We start from the raw sequence: 17,491 nt of genomic DNA, 5'->3' as shown, positions 1-17,491 counted from the left end.
ATCAAGCTTAGCAGATCTCATAAAGCAAACAGGATTTTCCAGCTGTTCTTCACAGAACTTCAGCGGTACATACAATTTTGACTGTCTTGAAGGAAAAACATGATAACCGAACTAGCCTGGAAAAATAGAGAAGCTGCGTTAAAAAGTACCTGGTTTTCCTGCGTCTTTACTGTAAACATAAGAATAGACCTCTCCATTCTTCTCAGCATTGTTCAGGTCAAAGATTATGGAAGCCATCAGCTTCTTTACGTTGAACATTCCGTACATCAAATTATCCACGTACATGTCCTTCACCTTGGGAGACTCTGTGCCTGTTATACCATCATGGTGCTGGACCTTGCATTTAAAAGTAGTTTGAAAGGTCACAATGCAACTGGATGACAACTTCAGGTTTGCATTTGAAATAAGATAATCCAGTAATTTTCAGACATATAACTTTAAAAATAATAATGTACTCCAACCATATTCACAGATTTGTTTCGCCTATTCCAAATGACCATACATAGGGCAGAACAGGCAAAGACAAGACGCACACAGATTTCCTTCTATATATATGCCTTTCTTAACATTTAAAGATTACTAAAATTACTTAGAGGAAAAAATTACAAGTCATAAAAAAATCACAAATACTGCAAAAATACGGTAACAAGACAATTTTCTCCTCTCCTACTGAGATCTGGCCGTTCATATAGCAGACCTTTATTTAAGAACCAAACCACTACCACCAAAAGCACTTAGGTCTGTAAATGGTTTTTTGACATGAGACTGATGTCTTAGCCAAACTTTGAAGGAACAGATCTGTCTTGATCCTCTTCTAACTTGCAGATGGAGATTATTAGTAGTTTTCAGCTGGTTCATTCGGGTTTTGTAACCGTTTTGTAGATAACACAACATTGAGAAAAGAACTTCCACATGCTTAAGGTTTGGAACTGTATGCCCTTTCTCCAGGTGAAGAAAATTTCTGCCAGTCATCATATCTCGGAGGCAAGGCTAAGGGGCTATGTACTATTGGTTTGCCAAATCCCTTTATTTTTGCTTATGACTTGCTACAGCGGAAAATTATTTCTACGAGACAAAAACGAGCTGGAGACATGCTAACTGAAATGCAAAAGAAAAACTTTACCTTTGAGCAACAAATACTTCATTACAAAAAAATACTAATCTTTACCTCTGAGACTGCCCACCTAAGGCTCTGAAGTTGCTTTAAGGCTTGACATTTGCAAATAGAACTTGCTGGCTGTTTCCGGACATACTGTGTGAAAAAGGACTCTCCAGCATAAAGCAGTGAACTTGCTCGCCTTGCAATTCCTTTCAATATGCTCCGCGAAGTATAAAACCCTGTCCATGCTTGAAATGGCTCTGTTAAGAGTTGAACAGTTCCAAAGTATGTCAAAATACTATTTCAGCCATCACTCATTTGTTATTTATTAGACTCCCGTTGTAGAAGTTCTGATAGAAATCAAAAGAAGTTTATGGATTGATATATCAATCAAATGGAATAGTCACAAACCCTGTAAAGAACTGCAGTCACACACACACACACACTCTGGAAACCTACAATCCTTCCTATAGGCCTAACAACCAGATTGTTGACATAAAGCTGTTACCTGCTGAATAAACCTGTGTTTGCAGAAATTTCTTCACTAACGACCTGTACAAGACAACTCTAGAAGCGTCACTGAAGCACACTGTATTAGTCACCAATAAAGGAAGTGCATTATAATCCTTGTTTATCACTTGTTATAAGCCCTCCATATTCTCCCCTTTTAGTCCGACAAATAAACTGATCTTAAATTTAATTTCTTCAAAATGGAGTAGAAACAGTGATGTAACAATGTGATTCCAAACTACTGCAGCACTTCAAGCTGCATCAAAAGATGCCCTCAAGTGGTCAGTGGAAAGTATTTCAACAGTTCATTTGTGCTAACGCCTTAGCAGTCCATACAGTAAACTAGGAGAACAGGCATTTGTTTTTAAAAAAAGACTGCCACATCTCCACTTGTTGGATGGGGTTTTTTTTGGATAAGCCATCGAAATAATTTTTACAAAAAGCAGTTGCAGAGCGTTTTGTGAATGCATATATAAAACTGTAACAATCTGCCATCACACTGGGATCTAAAGTAACCACGAGAAAGTGTGAACTTCTGGTCAAAAACCTCTATGTGAAATTCCTGTTGGTCTGAAAAACGCTAAGAATTCAAACAGAATGAATTCATTTCAGTTTTCAAGGTTACAAGCAAAAGAGTACACGCTCCAGTACAGTACAACGAGAGCAGAGTAGAGAAAGGAAATACGTCTGGAACTTAAAACTTGAGTTTCCAAGGCATATGTCAGAAGTGACACTGAGCCCAATAAGTGACTCATAATAAAATGGCATAGGAAGAAAGAGAGGATTAATCATCGAGAAGTAAAACAATATGTGGGAGAAAGTGCACTCAAATCTATACTGCAATTGCAAGGCACAGTAAGCCCTTTGGGAAAGGGACTGCATCTATGTGTGGGCACCCACCTAGAACATTGAGGGCGCTGCTATTATGCAAACTAGTGGCAATCGACTACTGCCTGTAAAATACGCCAAAAGATACAGGTAAGAGCCCAGATGTAAAAGGATATTAGCAGTCAGAACTGGCAATGATTTTATCAGTAAATTGTTAGATATGACATGATCCCTAGGGGGAGGCGAGTGAGTCAGGGATCAGTCCGCACAATGATTCACAGGAAGCAATGGCTATTTTTATTCATTTAAAAAGTTAGCAGACACGCTGCAGAATATTGGATGTATAATCTAAATTTGGGTCCTAAGAGTCTGAGATACACATCCACAGTGACAAAAAATAAGTGCGATGGAGTAGTGGTAGTTACAAATAAATAAGAAAAAGAGTACTTCAATGACAATTTGATCAGTGCCATGAAACAAACTAATGAGCTTCAAAACTGAGAAGTTAGCTGTTGCCTTCTCTCTACATACTTTGATATATGAGACTCTCAAAAAAGATGGTTTGGGGTATATTTACTGGAGAAAGGGAATAAACGGATGCTGGGTACAGCAATACCTTCCCTTGCATCTTCCCACTACTTTTCAGACCTGTCTGAAGAGCTAACCTAGCATAGCAAGTAACAAGCAACTGCAACAAATGGGTCACATTGTATCATGAAATTCAGAAATAAAAGGGGTATTTCTCTTTTTGAGAAATACCTTTTTTTTTTTTTTTTTTTGAGAATTTGCAACTATTTTCTTTATTGAAAAAAATATTTTCTCCTAGAGCTACAGGGGACTTCAGGGGTTCATCTACATTCATGTTTTAGTTTGGATCATAAGCATGCTTCTGAAGTGAATCTACAGGTCATCTTTACTTAGCGTGTTTTAACTTCATATAACAGATTGAGTTTTGAAGATCACCAACTGGATTCTTTTCATGCAATAATAAACCTGAAGGCAAGCAACACGCATTAATCAGACTGGATTACACCAAATTTTCCTGGAAATATGTAGAGTGTGGACATCACATCCTCAGCACTGACTATTTCACTCTGACCCACTCTTACTCCACTGCACTAACAGAGATGTAACCTAAGAGCTTTCAGATTCCCTGGCTAATCATAGGTAACCTGACTCACTTCTCCCTCACACATTCATACATTACTCTCATATCACTTCTTTCCCATCTCTAATCACGCATAATCCAGTTCTTCTAACAGGTATTAATGGGACATTGCTCTACTCAGCCACACATCCCTCTGTTTCTAGGAATCTTTCAATTTATCAGTTTCCCTACAGTTCCATGGATCCTGGACCACTGTGAGCTTACAACAGCTGATTTTTGGGGAAGAGAAAGAGGGCCGTAACAAGCATACCTAATACCGTCGCATATCTAGATTACAGGTGCATGCCCACATGTGGGAGGCAGAGAAAAGAATGATTTCCAAGTTACATCTAATCATGAAACAATTATTCAAAATTTATACTTGAAGCACAACGGGTCCTAGGATCTCTGCTTTAGGGTTTGCAGACAAATCCTTCAGTTTCATGAGGGAAATAATCAGTTGTGCTTTAAATTAGTGTACGTGTGGTTCTCTTAACATACATATAACACTGTATGTAAGCACCTTTGCTACCACTTTTTTTTCCAATCCCTCTTCACTGCTACCTCCTAACCCGGCTTGCAGTGTTTTACGTACATGGGAGTATTTTTCCTTCAGACATCCACTGAAACATGTTACTGAATTTCAGCCAGATGATTTAGGCCTATAGATTTATCTCACTTCTCAGTATTTTCTCAGATCTTTTATTTATTGTAGCAGAACCTGATGACTGCACAATCCAGGCCATTACAAAATTTGGATGTTATAACATTCATGAATATACCTTCTGCTTAGCTTTCCTTTAGGGCGCTGTTTTTATTTAAAGGAAGCAAATTAAAACCCTCAAGTGAGACTTCTTGCCAAGTTTGGCTATTCCTATACTCTTTCTTTCAGGCTCTCTTCCTTTGTCCCTTAGTTCCAGCTACCCCAAAGAACTATTCTAACCATTGCCCTATCATTTTTCTTTCACCACTGAGCTGAGATCAATTTGTCTTATATGATGGGACCTGGTAGCAAAAATAAATGTTGCTATAAGAAGAGAAGGCATTTTTGTTTTATTTCCCATTTTCCAAATTTCCCTTTATTAAAACTTTAAACCCGCACATTTGAGGCGGACATTATGCAGTTGTGAACTTGATTACCTGTTGAATATGGAAAAAAGTCTCGAGAGTCCCGGATTTCCCACGCAAGACTTCTGTTATAAACTGCTTGGAAGTAATCACCAACAGTGGCATACTGGACAATCACTCCAAACTGATCAGAATGCTCATTAATATAATCCAACACTAGGTCCATGTTGGAGTACTGAACAGATGCATTAAAGAACTGTTTGTCACAGCCCTGAAATTCAGAAAACAAAACAGCCAAATGACTTTGTGTCATCTAACTTAAAAGGATCTGTTTAACACTACTATAATGCACTATTTCTTTTGATCTTGACTGCCTATCTAAAAGTTGTTTCAAAAACATCAAGAACGGGTTGGGTTAGTTGTACAGGTCAACTGATAAACAAACGACATTGTAGCCAGAAAGAAGTGTGTTGACATACCATATTGTGTAAGCGCGTAAGACTTCTTGGTACCAATTGGAAAATACATGCATACACGCCTAGAAAGAAGAACTTTACTTCTTTTCTCATTGCATTCCTTGCAGTTGGTGGAAAACAAGGGATTTTCGTAAGCGTTCTTAGGAGCTTTAGAAAGCACCAAGGAGATGTGAAACAGAACAATCTGGACGGAGAACCACATAGTACAAGTGTCGCACAATGCGTTGTTGATCTCCCATTACGGAAGTAGAATATAGTCTTACTGATGCTCTTCCTAACAGTTAGGAGGGGTGATGCACAAGGTATTAAGGCTTGATTTTATTTTTTCAACGTGCTTGTACAACTTCTGCTTTCTGTTGAAGGCATCTAACTACAGACTGTCTGCATGTACAAATATATTTAAAAAATGCATAACTAACCATGTATTTGTTCAATTACTGTAGCTGAACAGGAAAGTTAGACAGTTACTCAGCCATTGCCCATATGCATTCTTAAAGTATCAATGATACAGTACATGCATCTGAAGCACAGTAACATGTACTAAGAAACCTTCTCCATACAGAAAGGCTTATTAGAAGAGCTAGCCTTCAAACAGCAACATCAGCTTGATGCATCCTCATCTTCACACGTCTGTACTAGACAATACGCTCCTTAAGATAGAAAACATTGCACAAGTGTACAGTCAGCACTGGGCTGTGGAGGCCACGTAAAATCCTGATCTCATTTCAAAATAAAGACTGTCTTCGAAAATTAGCAGAGGTTTCAAGAAGAGCCTAAGGAGGATCTATTTTCTTTGCTACCCCACCATTCACTCCAACCTTATAAGACCTGATAAGCCTTCTTTCAATTGAACTCAAACAGGCAAACCCACTCTTTTTTCTTTCCTGGTCTTAGTGTAACTCTCATCCCTTCCCCATTTATTAGGCGTTTCAAGTGGGGTCCCTGTCACTTCCTTTACAAACCCTGGGCCACGTGCCTGGCCCTCAAAGCTCATAGGGCAAAAGAATTCTACTTCCAAAACAGAAGGGCTCTTCCAAGATACCTGGTATCTTCTGCATACACGCAGCAGAAACTGGGAATCAACTTCAGACTGAAATTAGCTCCTAAGTGTGGCATTCAGTGGGAACTGGACTTGCTAATGCAGATTCTAACTATATTTGTAAGGAATAAGTAATGTTTACCAGCCTAACGCTACTCTGCATTTATACAATACCACTTTCAACCGATAATCCACAGAGACTTTTTTTTTTTTTAATAAAGAAGTAGCCATTTTGCATTGCAGGAAGGATGTACTGGTAGACTACTCGCACTGGCAGTGAGCACAGTAGCTGAAATTCTGCAGAGGAACACTGTGCTTACTGTAAAACTAATACAAATACACAGGCGCCAAATGACATCTCAAGGATCAGTTCCAGCCCTTAAGACAATTCCATACATCCTGCTACCTTTTCTGCTATGGCCTCTAAAGGGCAGGTTTGAACTTTTACTCCAGCACCCAGTCCAATCCCTCCTCCTGCACAAATAAGCACTCATGAATCAACACTGCTTTGTCCATACAACCCACCACAAACTGCCAAGGTCAGATTTCATGCTTGGACTATAAAGTAGAAGTTGGGCATTTCCTAAATTTTTTAACTGGAGAGAAAAATCCAACAACTCCAAACTGTCTGTAAGCATGAAAAATGCCGAGCTTAGCTGTAGAGATTTCTCTCCACATTTACATAGCAGTATGAACGAGTAATGAACTTCAATGAGCTTTAAACAAAGTAAGAATCACAAGCAATGCAAATAAAGCAGAAAAATCAGAGATTGGAATTTTCTTACTATACTTTAAGACTACAGGATTTGATCTAGACGTTTCAAATTTATTCATACCATTCAAAACTCCCTTCTCCCTACTCTAGCACAACTTTCACTGTCGCACTGCTCGAGTGTCATATCCTACTTCCTCCCTCTCCCTTTACAAGGAAGGTCAATATAAGCAACAGCAGCACAAACACAGGAGAGAAAGAGACTGGTGACTCAGAAAACTGCATCTGTCAGAAAACATCTGTTCTCTTTGCAAGAACAGATAATCTGGTGAAACAGCTACCTTAAGAATACACATTATCCTTTTTTATTGTAATTATGGGACCTACAGCAACCATCAAAATTCAAAAACAGACTATACGCTCAGTTTACGCCAGAAGTGCTTGGATGACCAAGTCGGGAGATCGTTATATTTCTAGGTAGAACGCAAGTAATGTATAAGAGAAAATGATTACAAATCATTTAGGACAGGCCTAGTCTCCTTGATGTTTAACACATTTGCCTGTAACACTATCATTTTTGTTTACTTAAGGTGATGTTGTGCTAAGCAGTTACATAAAGAGAGCATAAAAACAGGCAAAACAAGGTGAGGAGAAAGGAAGCATTATTGCAGTATACAGTTTGGCAAGAGGTTATTTTTGGTCTGTCACATTTCCTTCTAGATTAATTAAGGTGGAAGACTTGGCAGACAGTTGGTAGACAGCACAAGGGAGCTATTATAAAAAATAAATACTAATGAGACATTTAGGGCCTACTCATCAGAAAACACTTTACCATCAGGAGGTTTGTACCAGCAGCTGGGCACCACATGCTGTGACAAAGTGCCATTTACTAGCACTGCCCATACCGTAGGAGTACTTGCCACTTGTAAACCAAATGCTGATGATGCACTTACCCAGGGCCACAAGACGTCACTTGTTCGGAACCAGGACGCTCTCTCCTTAATGTTTGCCACCATGGTTTGTGCATACAGATGGATGTTGGTATCCGTAACAGGAAGACTCATGTTTGGATAAACACCATCTTTTGGTGGATCTGGGAAAACTGCAATTCCATTCCAATAAAATCCTGACCTAAGCAGGAAGAAAAAGCAACAGGCTATAAACAGGATTTATTCAGTTGGAAGGGCAAAAAAAACACAGCAAAAGATGATAGGATTAAAAAAAATGCAGACACAAAGGGAATAAGATGCAAAAAACTCCAGTTTACATTCATTCCTAGTAGTTAGTTTTTAGTGTTCTTCTGAGCGTGAGGGGTAGGTTATCTGTTTTTATTTCGCACTGTGCAGCTTTCCAAGTTCCTGCTGCTTGCCAGCACAGAGCAAAGAAATTACAGGACAAAACGGCAAACTCTAACAACGAGGATCTCCCCCCGAGCGCGCTTCATTTACAAACAGCCATTTACTGGATCAGCCAGATGCTAAGATAAAGTTGCACATTTAAGTCTTATTAATATTTCAGTTCAGAAGCGCTCAAGTTTTTTTCCCCACAAAATGAATGGAAATTTTTACAGTTTCTCTAGTTTGTACACAGTCAATATATGCAATCTCAGCCCAATAAGGCTTAAAATCTCTCATAGAAAATCAGCTAGCAATAGTCAATTCCATGGTGAACTTCCCGAACTCTTTAAATCATTTCAAAGATAAGAACAAAAACTCAATACTGCTTTGGAGGTTTCTGTTTATAGCAATTTGTTTCACATTTGGTAGGGACTGGAGAGACGCATATGTAAGTGAATGCGGTGCCTGTGTTCCAAGCGTCCTGGCAGTAGAAAACATTGTTTTTAAAGCCTGTCAATATTTAAGTATTTTTTTTTAAAACCTGTCAATAGTAAAGTATCACTTGTGATAATTCAATTTTTAGGTACTGAGCACACTTCACGTCTTATGGTGGATAGCCAGGGGTGCTCAATAACCCTGATTCAGCTCTACAGAGTCTAGACAGCCCCTTCACTTAATGGGGGTCTACGAGGCAAAGAAGAATACTGTTGAAAGAAAAAGGTTAAAGAAAATGCTTTAGCTCCAACAACATAAAAAGCTTGGAGGTGATCAATACTTCTTCAGGTTTGGGAAATCTTCAGACCTGTTTGAAAAAGGTATTTGTGATGGAGTGCAATAGCTGTACTGATCCATAACATGGGTGAAGATCTCCTGACTTTCAGATAAGGAAGGAGAGCCCTGCCATACAAACTGAAGTTTCTGGAAAACAAAAAAGATAGGAAACCATTATCCCTGAAGACAAGCACAGAACTACCATCATTATCACCTTAAAACTTCATTTTGCCCTTCTCTCCACCAGCCATTTCTACTACTTCGAGTACTTTTGCTTAAGAACCAACCAATGATACCCCAAGAAAGGTCACATGCACATTTTCTCCTTCTCTGTGATCCGAAGTCATGAAGGAGAGAAGGAGGCAGCACACTAATAGCATACTGCTGTGACCCAAACATGAACCTAACTTTCCATGGGCTTTACCCCTGACTTGTTTCAGAAGAACTTGAACACCTATAAGCTGCAAAAGAACCAAAGGTAGTCTAGATTGCACTGTGGTCAGCGGGAATCAACGTTTCATCAATGCAAAAAAATTTTACAGTTTCGGAAGCCTCCAGACTGTCAGGTGCCTGAAAAAACATTAAGATGGGAAAAAGATTCTCAAAGGCTTCTAAGAGGTTTTAGCAGAAAGGAAGTACGGCAATTCACCGACAACGTGAGGTGGTAGGTTCTTGCTTCACTGAAATCAACATATTTCTTCTTCAGAGACCCTTAAATGTCACAGAGCTTCACATAAACTTGCCTAACACACAGTTCACACCAATGAAATCTCCTTAATTTTACATCATTTAGTGTGTAAACTTGATGACTGACCAGAGTCCAGTACTGTTTACGAAAAATATTTACTGTGTCTGGGACTTTGTGCACAAGGGAAGGCAGAACTGAAAATGAAAATCAAATTCAGCAAAAAAACTGATTAGTTGTAATCTGATTGACCTAGTATTACCATTTTCACAGACATAAATAAATGTTACAAGCATGACAACCACTGCCCCCAAATACATGCTACGTTTTAAAGCGGTGTATATTAAAAAATATATGTGTGTGTGTGTGTGTGTATGTGTGTGTTTATACACACACACACACATATATATACACACATATATACACAAATCTTTTTCAGGAGAAGCCGGAAGCATCTTGTACTATGCATGTCCAATTCCAACATTGCTATTTCAGTGTCCTCTTATGCCTCACTCAATTGGCCAAATTTTAATATGCCTCTTTGAGGGTAGGCTATATTTTGTCCTTGACCAAAAGTCAGACAAGATGACAATACCAACAGTACTACACAGACTTGATATATTTCACCATTACCATATGCAATCAGCACATTACTTTTAGAGAAGAAACATTTTCTTGCACAGATAAGAGAGATGCTTTTCTTAACGTCTTGGTTTAGAGTACTGTAAAGAGAGGTCGGCATGGGTTCCACTCCTCGGGATATTTTTACCTTGTTTTTCTGCATGTCAGCCTTCAGATCATAGTCAATTCGAGAGATAAGATGAGCATTAAAACCAGCCATGGCAAAAAGAGTCGGTGTTGTAGCTGAAGCTCCAAAAGGATCTACGTGCCAAGAAAACTGAGGCCTGATCCCAAAGGTTTCATATAAAAACCCATGGCCTTCTGCAAAGCAAAATTTGTTTACATTAGGGATGCTTTTACAAGTTCATTTCAGAAGTTTAATAGGCATATAGCTTTACAGATAAGCACTGGACGGATAGTGCCTTTGTTGTCGTTTCCCAGATAAGCACTGGACGGATAGTGCCTTTGTTGTCGTTTTCCCAAATGTTCGGGGCTTCAGAAATGCAACAATTCACAGCGGAAAGTTTCACACTGGTAATATTTATTTTGCTATGCCAAGTACAACTTATTAATATCAGAAAAGCTTAAAAACAAAGAGGAATTACGATTAGAGACAGGCCTGAGAAACAGTACTCAGAGCCAGATTAGGTTCAAGCAAACAGTCAGGTTAAAGCCTGAATCAGAACAACAAGCAGGATTTGGGATTGTGTTTGGTGAAATCTCACCACCGATTCTCAGGAATTAGTCTCATGTCAATGACAAAGGGACAGGGGAACCCATCCACTAAATAAAATAAATATTCTTATGATACTTAATCATAGAAAAAGGCAACGGTTAACAGCAATCCCATTTACAAGATGGATTTACAAATTTAAAAAAAAAGCAGACAATAGGATACATTCAGACAAATCAATTAAATATATGTTAAAAAAACACAGCAAAGTAGTTAATTTAAAGAACTCCAGTATATCACATCAGAATCCTTACCCCCCTCCCCCCCCCCCCCAAAAAAAAAATCTTAAAGTTCTGGAATTGTGCTTAGAATCATTTGAAAAATACAATCCTATCTTTCCCATTTTGAACTATCTTTATTCCAAAAACTTTAAGATCATGTTTGATTCAACTGAGGTCCCATTTTCTTTTCCCTTCATCTTTCCCATGGGCTTTTTTCATGAAAATGTTCACAAACAATGGGTTTATTCTAGTTCCTCTGACTGATGCACATTTTAGGCATAGTTTGATAGGTTATTCCAAAACACAGTTGGCTGGACAGACAGGAGAAGACATGAAATGTAGACCCCAGATGTCTGCATTGGCTTTTCAAGATGAACTCAGCACACCATGCAAGGACACGTATTTTGTTCACATCTACTTGATTCAGTGGAAACTGAGCAGCGTACTTTTAGGAAAAACAACCGGGGGTCTTAAAACCCAACATATATTAATATATTTTTTGTTCCTACTATATTAAACTTGAATCTTCTTCTAAATAAAATATATACTTTTATATACAGAATGAAATATTAAACTAGAAATAATGATTTATGCAGCTAACTCCAGTGAAAGAAAAAGCTATAGTAAGCTTTAACAAAAGGGCTCCTTACTCAATACTAGTGTTATTTTCTCAAAAAATGTCGGGCTAGGTGTGCTAAGCCCACATAACCAGCTTTAAACACAGGAATCTGATGAAAAAAAACTTCATCCCATCTCCTTTTGGCCAGTGTGATATGGTGACTCACTGAGAGTCCAAAGCAGCTGCTCTCCTTGTGTTCCTGACAAACACCGACAAGCAATGAACACGGCCAGTGTTGCTGTGCGGTCAGATCCAGCACGTGATAAAACTGTTTCCTGATCTTTTATTCTCCCATGTAGAAAGCTGTCCAGAACGTAGCACTGAAATGGGCAGGGTTATATCAGGCATGACAGTCAGCTGTGGCTAATAGATCCCCTTTCACCCCAAAAAATCCATGCTGCATACTCGTGGCATAGTCTAAGCATCTGTAGCATACTAATTGCATGATTTGGGCTGTTTCTTTTCATTAACCAAATGGAGAAAAACCTAAATGGAGAAAAAGGCCCTTTAGATTATCAGGTGGAGAGGCAAAACAGATCCAAATGGCTGGAAGCAGAAGCTAGAAAATTAAAATGGGAAACAGGCACAAATTTCTGAGAGATGCTCTATAACAGAGGGTGCTGATAGTTGTTAACAATTACAAATGGGGGTTTCTTCATCCAGCAAGTCTTTCATCTAAGTTTGGATGACTTCAGTTAAATTCCATAACCCATGTTTTGCAGAAGACTTAGTCTAAGCACAACAATCCCCACTCCCTGAATTGTTACTGTTTTCTCCTAGTGTGTTTCATACCCTGCATTTCACCCTACCTATCTTCCCAGGAGCTTAAGATTTCAAATATATGCACACTAAAAAGGCCTCCGCTCTAAAGCGGTTTATAATTCACATCAATTAAACTATAAGTCAGCTTTCAGTGACCCTTCTGTTTACTGCAGAACTGTGTGTTATTTTGTAAGCAAAGATTTTTATAGAGATAATCCACCATCAAGAATTTGAGACACTTACCGGTTCTGAAAGAGCAAAAAAGTAATAGCAAACTTGGGGTGCAGAAACAAACAGTAAACAAGACTCTCAAGGTCATAACAGTGAAAACTAAAAGCCAGGTGCAAATATGCATACCTGTCAACTGTAAAATCTGGTCATCAATTAGTGTCACAGCTTCATCATGCATCACTTGCCCTCCAATGACAAATTCCAGTCGTCCCTCTTGAAGCAACTTATGTACCTATGATTTTGAAGTTAAGACACAGAAGATAAACACCATTTTAGTCTTAATCACACAGGCTACAAAGTCATTTCAGATCACAGCATATTAGTTGGACACAACGCTTGTCAAAAAGGCACCCAGGACAAGAGAAGGGTAAAAGTCTGACTGTACTGAGTGCTATCGAATAGTGAAGCAGAAAGAAGCTATGTGCTGCACAGTGCATCAATCTACACAGCTTACACTGAAACCAGCCACTAGGCACAAAGGATGCACACTCATTGCCACAGAGACACTGACCTTCCGGTGTTTCCCCCATAAGGCTATCTTACGCCCTTATACCAGCTAAACACCTAACTGTTGCCCCCATACATTACACCAGCAGCCACCTCAAGACAAATAGAGCTAGAGAATTAAAAAAAAGAAGATAATATTGCTTCTTCCAAAGTCTTCTCCCTGCTGCATCTGTCTTTGGTTAGGAAGGGCATTAGGTGGCTGGACCAGAGAGGAATAGGTAGCCCCATGCAAGCTGCGATGGCCTGGCTCCCAGGGTTTCCCTTAGAGCGCTGCCTCAGTACCACTTTGGAGACCGAGCTCTGCAGGACCTGGGAGGGAGGCAGGGGGTGCCACTGCACCATGGCTAGGAACACTTTGCTTCAACCCTGTAAGCATCTATCTTGCATGTTTGGGATGGACAAAAAAGTACAATCAAGGTTATTTCAAATAACTCGGAACTACAAATAGTAGTAAAAACAAACAAACAAACAAAAAACCTCCAAGTAAGTTATGAGGGATGGCAAAGATAACACTCTAAAGGAAAGGTTGCCTGCCCTTTGTTTTCTTTAGCAAGACTTCCCCCCTTCCATGTAGGCCTATACTTCCAAAACAAATCAGAGGTTGCTCATTTTGTGAGAAGTGAAATGCTTTATTAAGAAATGGTTACTCCACATGCGGCAGGTTTGCCTATCCGACTAAACTCATTGCTAACCTCCATTTTCGTTCTTTTTCCTAGTTCAAAAGCTGTCAATATATTAACACCTGTTTTAGATTTTTTTTCTTTTAATTTCAGCCACTAGAAGCGGCAAGAACAACTTCAGATGCAACTTTTAGCAAATATTTGGGATGGAACGGTGTGTGCGGTGGGAAACGTAACAGTCTGCGCCCCTTTCTAGAAACCTTAGGGAATCTTCTCTGTTTTTAAAAAAGTTGCTTCACTACCTGGAACTTTAAAATACATATTTGTACAGACTTTCTTTGATGGAAGTTTGAGATACTTTTGTTGTCCTTTTTTTAAAAAAAAAAAAATCTGTCATGCAGGATGACAATTCCAGAACTATTATGTTTATTTCCCCAGGAACCTTCACTGAATGCCCCTGTGTCTGCTCAGATACGATGCCAGATTGTCAATTTTGATTACAATCATTCCTCCCCTACACAATGTTGTGAAAATGCTTTAGGGCTAAGCATTCATAAATTAGTTCCAGTCAACTGTGGTGACTGATTAGCATGCTAGGAGACCAAATAACTGATATCTGGTGTTAGCACAAGACTAGTCCTGACCTACATGAAAAGCATCTGTGGCTATTATACCCCAGTTGGGAGGATGTCCAAGAAAGATGCCTCTGATCCAGACTTTGGGCCACGAAAACTTTCAAATTTAAGTTTTGTGAAACCACTCAGAGGTCGAACATACAAGACACAGATAGTTCCAGTAATTTAAATAATATCCAACCGTTAAAAAAAAAAAACCTGCATCTGTAAAGACAAGTGCTTTCACTGACCAAAACCAGACAGTATTATCACCAGATAGTAATACAGCTTACCTGTGGGCCTCAGGACACCTGTCACTATCCTCACATCAACCCATTGCTCCAAACCAGACAGAAGTGGCTACACACCTTCTCCCCCTTAGTTACAACACCCAGACATCAAGCCAGGGCAAGCTCACAGGAATGTTTCACATAAGGAAATACTGTGGAAACAACATGCACCGAGAACTGAGAGGTTCACAACTGCAGTACTACTGCCACACAACTCAGTACTACATATTCTCTTGCCCGAAGTGAAAAAAAAAAAAAAATCAGCTTCAGTTATCAGGTCATACCTTTTACTAGTTTTTAATGCTACCACTCTAAACCAAAGCAGACATTCCAAAAGAAATCAGAATTAGATTAATGTTTTACCTGAAATACAAGATTTAAGAAAAAAAGAATGGCAAAATTTAAATCAGAGAGCTGTATTATAGAAAATCACTGATGGAGTTCAAGTGGAAAAAAGCAGGACAGTAATCAGTGACCTAATTTCAAGGCCCAATACCTTGCAGATCGCTAATGTTAAAAACAAATGTTACATATCGGCAAGCTCTATAGCTATTAAATGTTATTTGATATTCAGTGTTTCTGACACATAGGTTTAAAAGATTTTGGTTTTAACCCTTTTACTTTTCAGATAATCAACTGTAAAGCTGACTAAAAACGCATAAAAGCCATAATTATCAGCAATTAGGCTAGAAAATTAAAGGCAGACTCATATCTACTAGTTCTGCACCACTGACGTCAAAGTGATGAATGAGTATTTTTCTGGATTCTTTTTACTAGAGAGAATAACTATTAGGAACATAAGCTTTTTCTTCGTAGTTTGAGTTAGAGGGATACTACATACCTGATATAAGATCTATTTCCATTAGAAAGTTAGAATACTTTCCTGTCCCGCACAGAGCGGTTCCCAAGTCTTGTTTTCTTTTTAATTCCTCCCCAACTTATCATATAATTTTCTAATTGAAAACAAACAAGATTTTATTGTTGCAAGATGCAAAGGGCCCACACAGACAGCTGCCAATACATAGCAAAATCTATCACTAAGGTCAAACACACACAGATCATAATTATTAAACTTCTTAGAATTTATTGAAAGACTAGCTTGCAACAAAATAGACAAGAGGTGTCTTTTTATACAACCATCTCCCCGGTACTTCAAGCAAACCACAACTTCATGTACTGCAAGTAATATACTGCTGTTGTTGCCCGGACTGTTGTAACAGAGGCAGGGGACCTTCAAATCTGTACCTACTATGGGAAACACCCTCTGGTTTTAGGGTCCAAAGCTTAAGCATCATGTATTGTGATGCAATATATTATCGGCTTCTAGGCTACCAGCCCAGTCCTTAATTTCAGCATGTTTCATGCCAGAGGAAAAGAGAAACGACAAGCAAAACTTCATAATGTCTTCAGCAGAAAAAAATGCTTGAATTAAAACTCTTAAGACTGAAAGGGATCACAGTCCATAAGTAAACAAATCCAAGAAATAGCTATTCTTCTCAAATCTTGCATTGTCTTTTTACTGCATTACCCTTTTTTTTTTTTTTTAAACACAAATGGGAGTTTTTGAGCAATATTCAATTGAAAAGAGTTCCATTCTGTGAGCAGTGTCAGGCAGCAGTTCAAAAGCTTCAGAAGTTTAGCAGATAATGGCTCAGATTCTTTCAGAGCCACCTAGATCTTACACTAGCGTGCCCCAAAATAAGAAAGGCACTGAAAACAAAAACTGCAAAGTGCAAAGAGTCTTCAGTTCAAAGGTTACTACCTCCTACCAATCTAACTTGCAGCTGGGAGTTAGAACCTCTTGCAATCACTTTTAGAGTTAAGGTCCTTTCATAAAAAAGTACCAGATAGCCTACAGAACCTATTCAGAGATGACCCATGCAAGATCTTGGTAAAAAGCAAATGTTAAACTAGTTTGCCTCTTCTTGCCCTCTGCAAAGCACATGGATTTTTTCTGTTAACGGAAGGTTCGGCTCTAGTACAACTTACCTGCTGTTTGTGCATATCCGTGGCTACTGCATCCCACCAGAGTCGAAAGAATTCTTGCTCCACAGCGATAAATTTGCGCTGCTTTCCTTTCATTAGCTCTTCCACAACAGACGTGTAGACATTTGCTGCATAAGCATGCATACTTTCCTGCAAAACAGTTTAAAATAAACTCTATATTTTGGAAAGAGGTATTTTGCATATAATAAATGGAGCATTTCAAATAGTCATTGGGCTTGAGGAGAAAGATCCAAAACTCAAGTTTGTCGCGAACTTTCTTTGTATACGTGGAAAGACTGAGTTCTATAAGCCTATAGCTACAGCCTGTGAGCCCATCTGCTCCAAAGTATATCCTCTGATGAGGGACCTCACCAGAGAGGTGGGAACAAGTTCCTCTGTCGCTCACTGCTTAACTTAAAATCATTAATGCCATTAATAAGACTTTGCACCAATATGGATGAAAAACGCATGCTTTGTTCTTCCATTTCTGATCTTCTGCTGGGCTGATGTTTTGAATCACTACAATTGTTTTCGCAGAGTATGACTCTATGCTGTGGGTGTGCATTGCTGGTGTAATCAAGTCATACATAAACTGTAAATTATACTATTATAGCC

General features: G+C 38.8%; 1 protein-coding gene across 4 annotated transcripts in view; it reads right to left on the bottom strand.

The window, feature by feature from the left end:
- The window catches only part of MAN2B2 (mannosidase alpha class 2B member 2), a 32,795-nt gene that overhangs the window by 12,067 nt on the left and 3,237 nt on the right, over positions 1–17,491 (bottom strand). For all 4 annotated transcript variants that reach the window (XR_011141110.1, XM_068943413.1, XM_068943415.1 and 1 more), the window contains exons 2-9: positions 16,880–17,026; positions 12,986–13,091; positions 10,442–10,614; positions 9,019–9,134; positions 7,833–8,010; positions 4,725–4,923; positions 1,169–1,359; positions 150–336 (exon numbers count right to left, since the gene is read on the bottom strand). Coding sequence is in view for 3 of the 4 variants with exons in the window: in XM_068943413.1 (XP_068799514.1) it covers positions 150–336; positions 1,169–1,359; positions 4,725–4,923; positions 7,833–8,010; positions 9,019–9,134; positions 10,442–10,614; positions 12,986–13,091; positions 16,880–17,026 (1,297 nt within the window). In the remaining variant the exon portion in view is untranslated. The remainder of the gene's footprint in view (positions 1–149; positions 337–1,168; positions 1,360–4,724; positions 4,924–7,832; positions 8,011–9,018; positions 9,135–10,441; positions 10,615–12,985; positions 13,092–16,879; positions 17,027–17,491) is intronic.

The sequence above is a fragment of the Struthio camelus genome, chromosome 4 (assembly GCF_040807025.1).
Source record: "Struthio camelus isolate bStrCam1 chromosome 4, bStrCam1.hap1, whole genome shotgun sequence".
NCBI lineage: Eukaryota > Metazoa > Chordata > Aves > Struthioniformes > Struthionidae > Struthio > Struthio camelus.
This window is presented reverse-complemented; position numbering and strand designations above follow the sequence as displayed.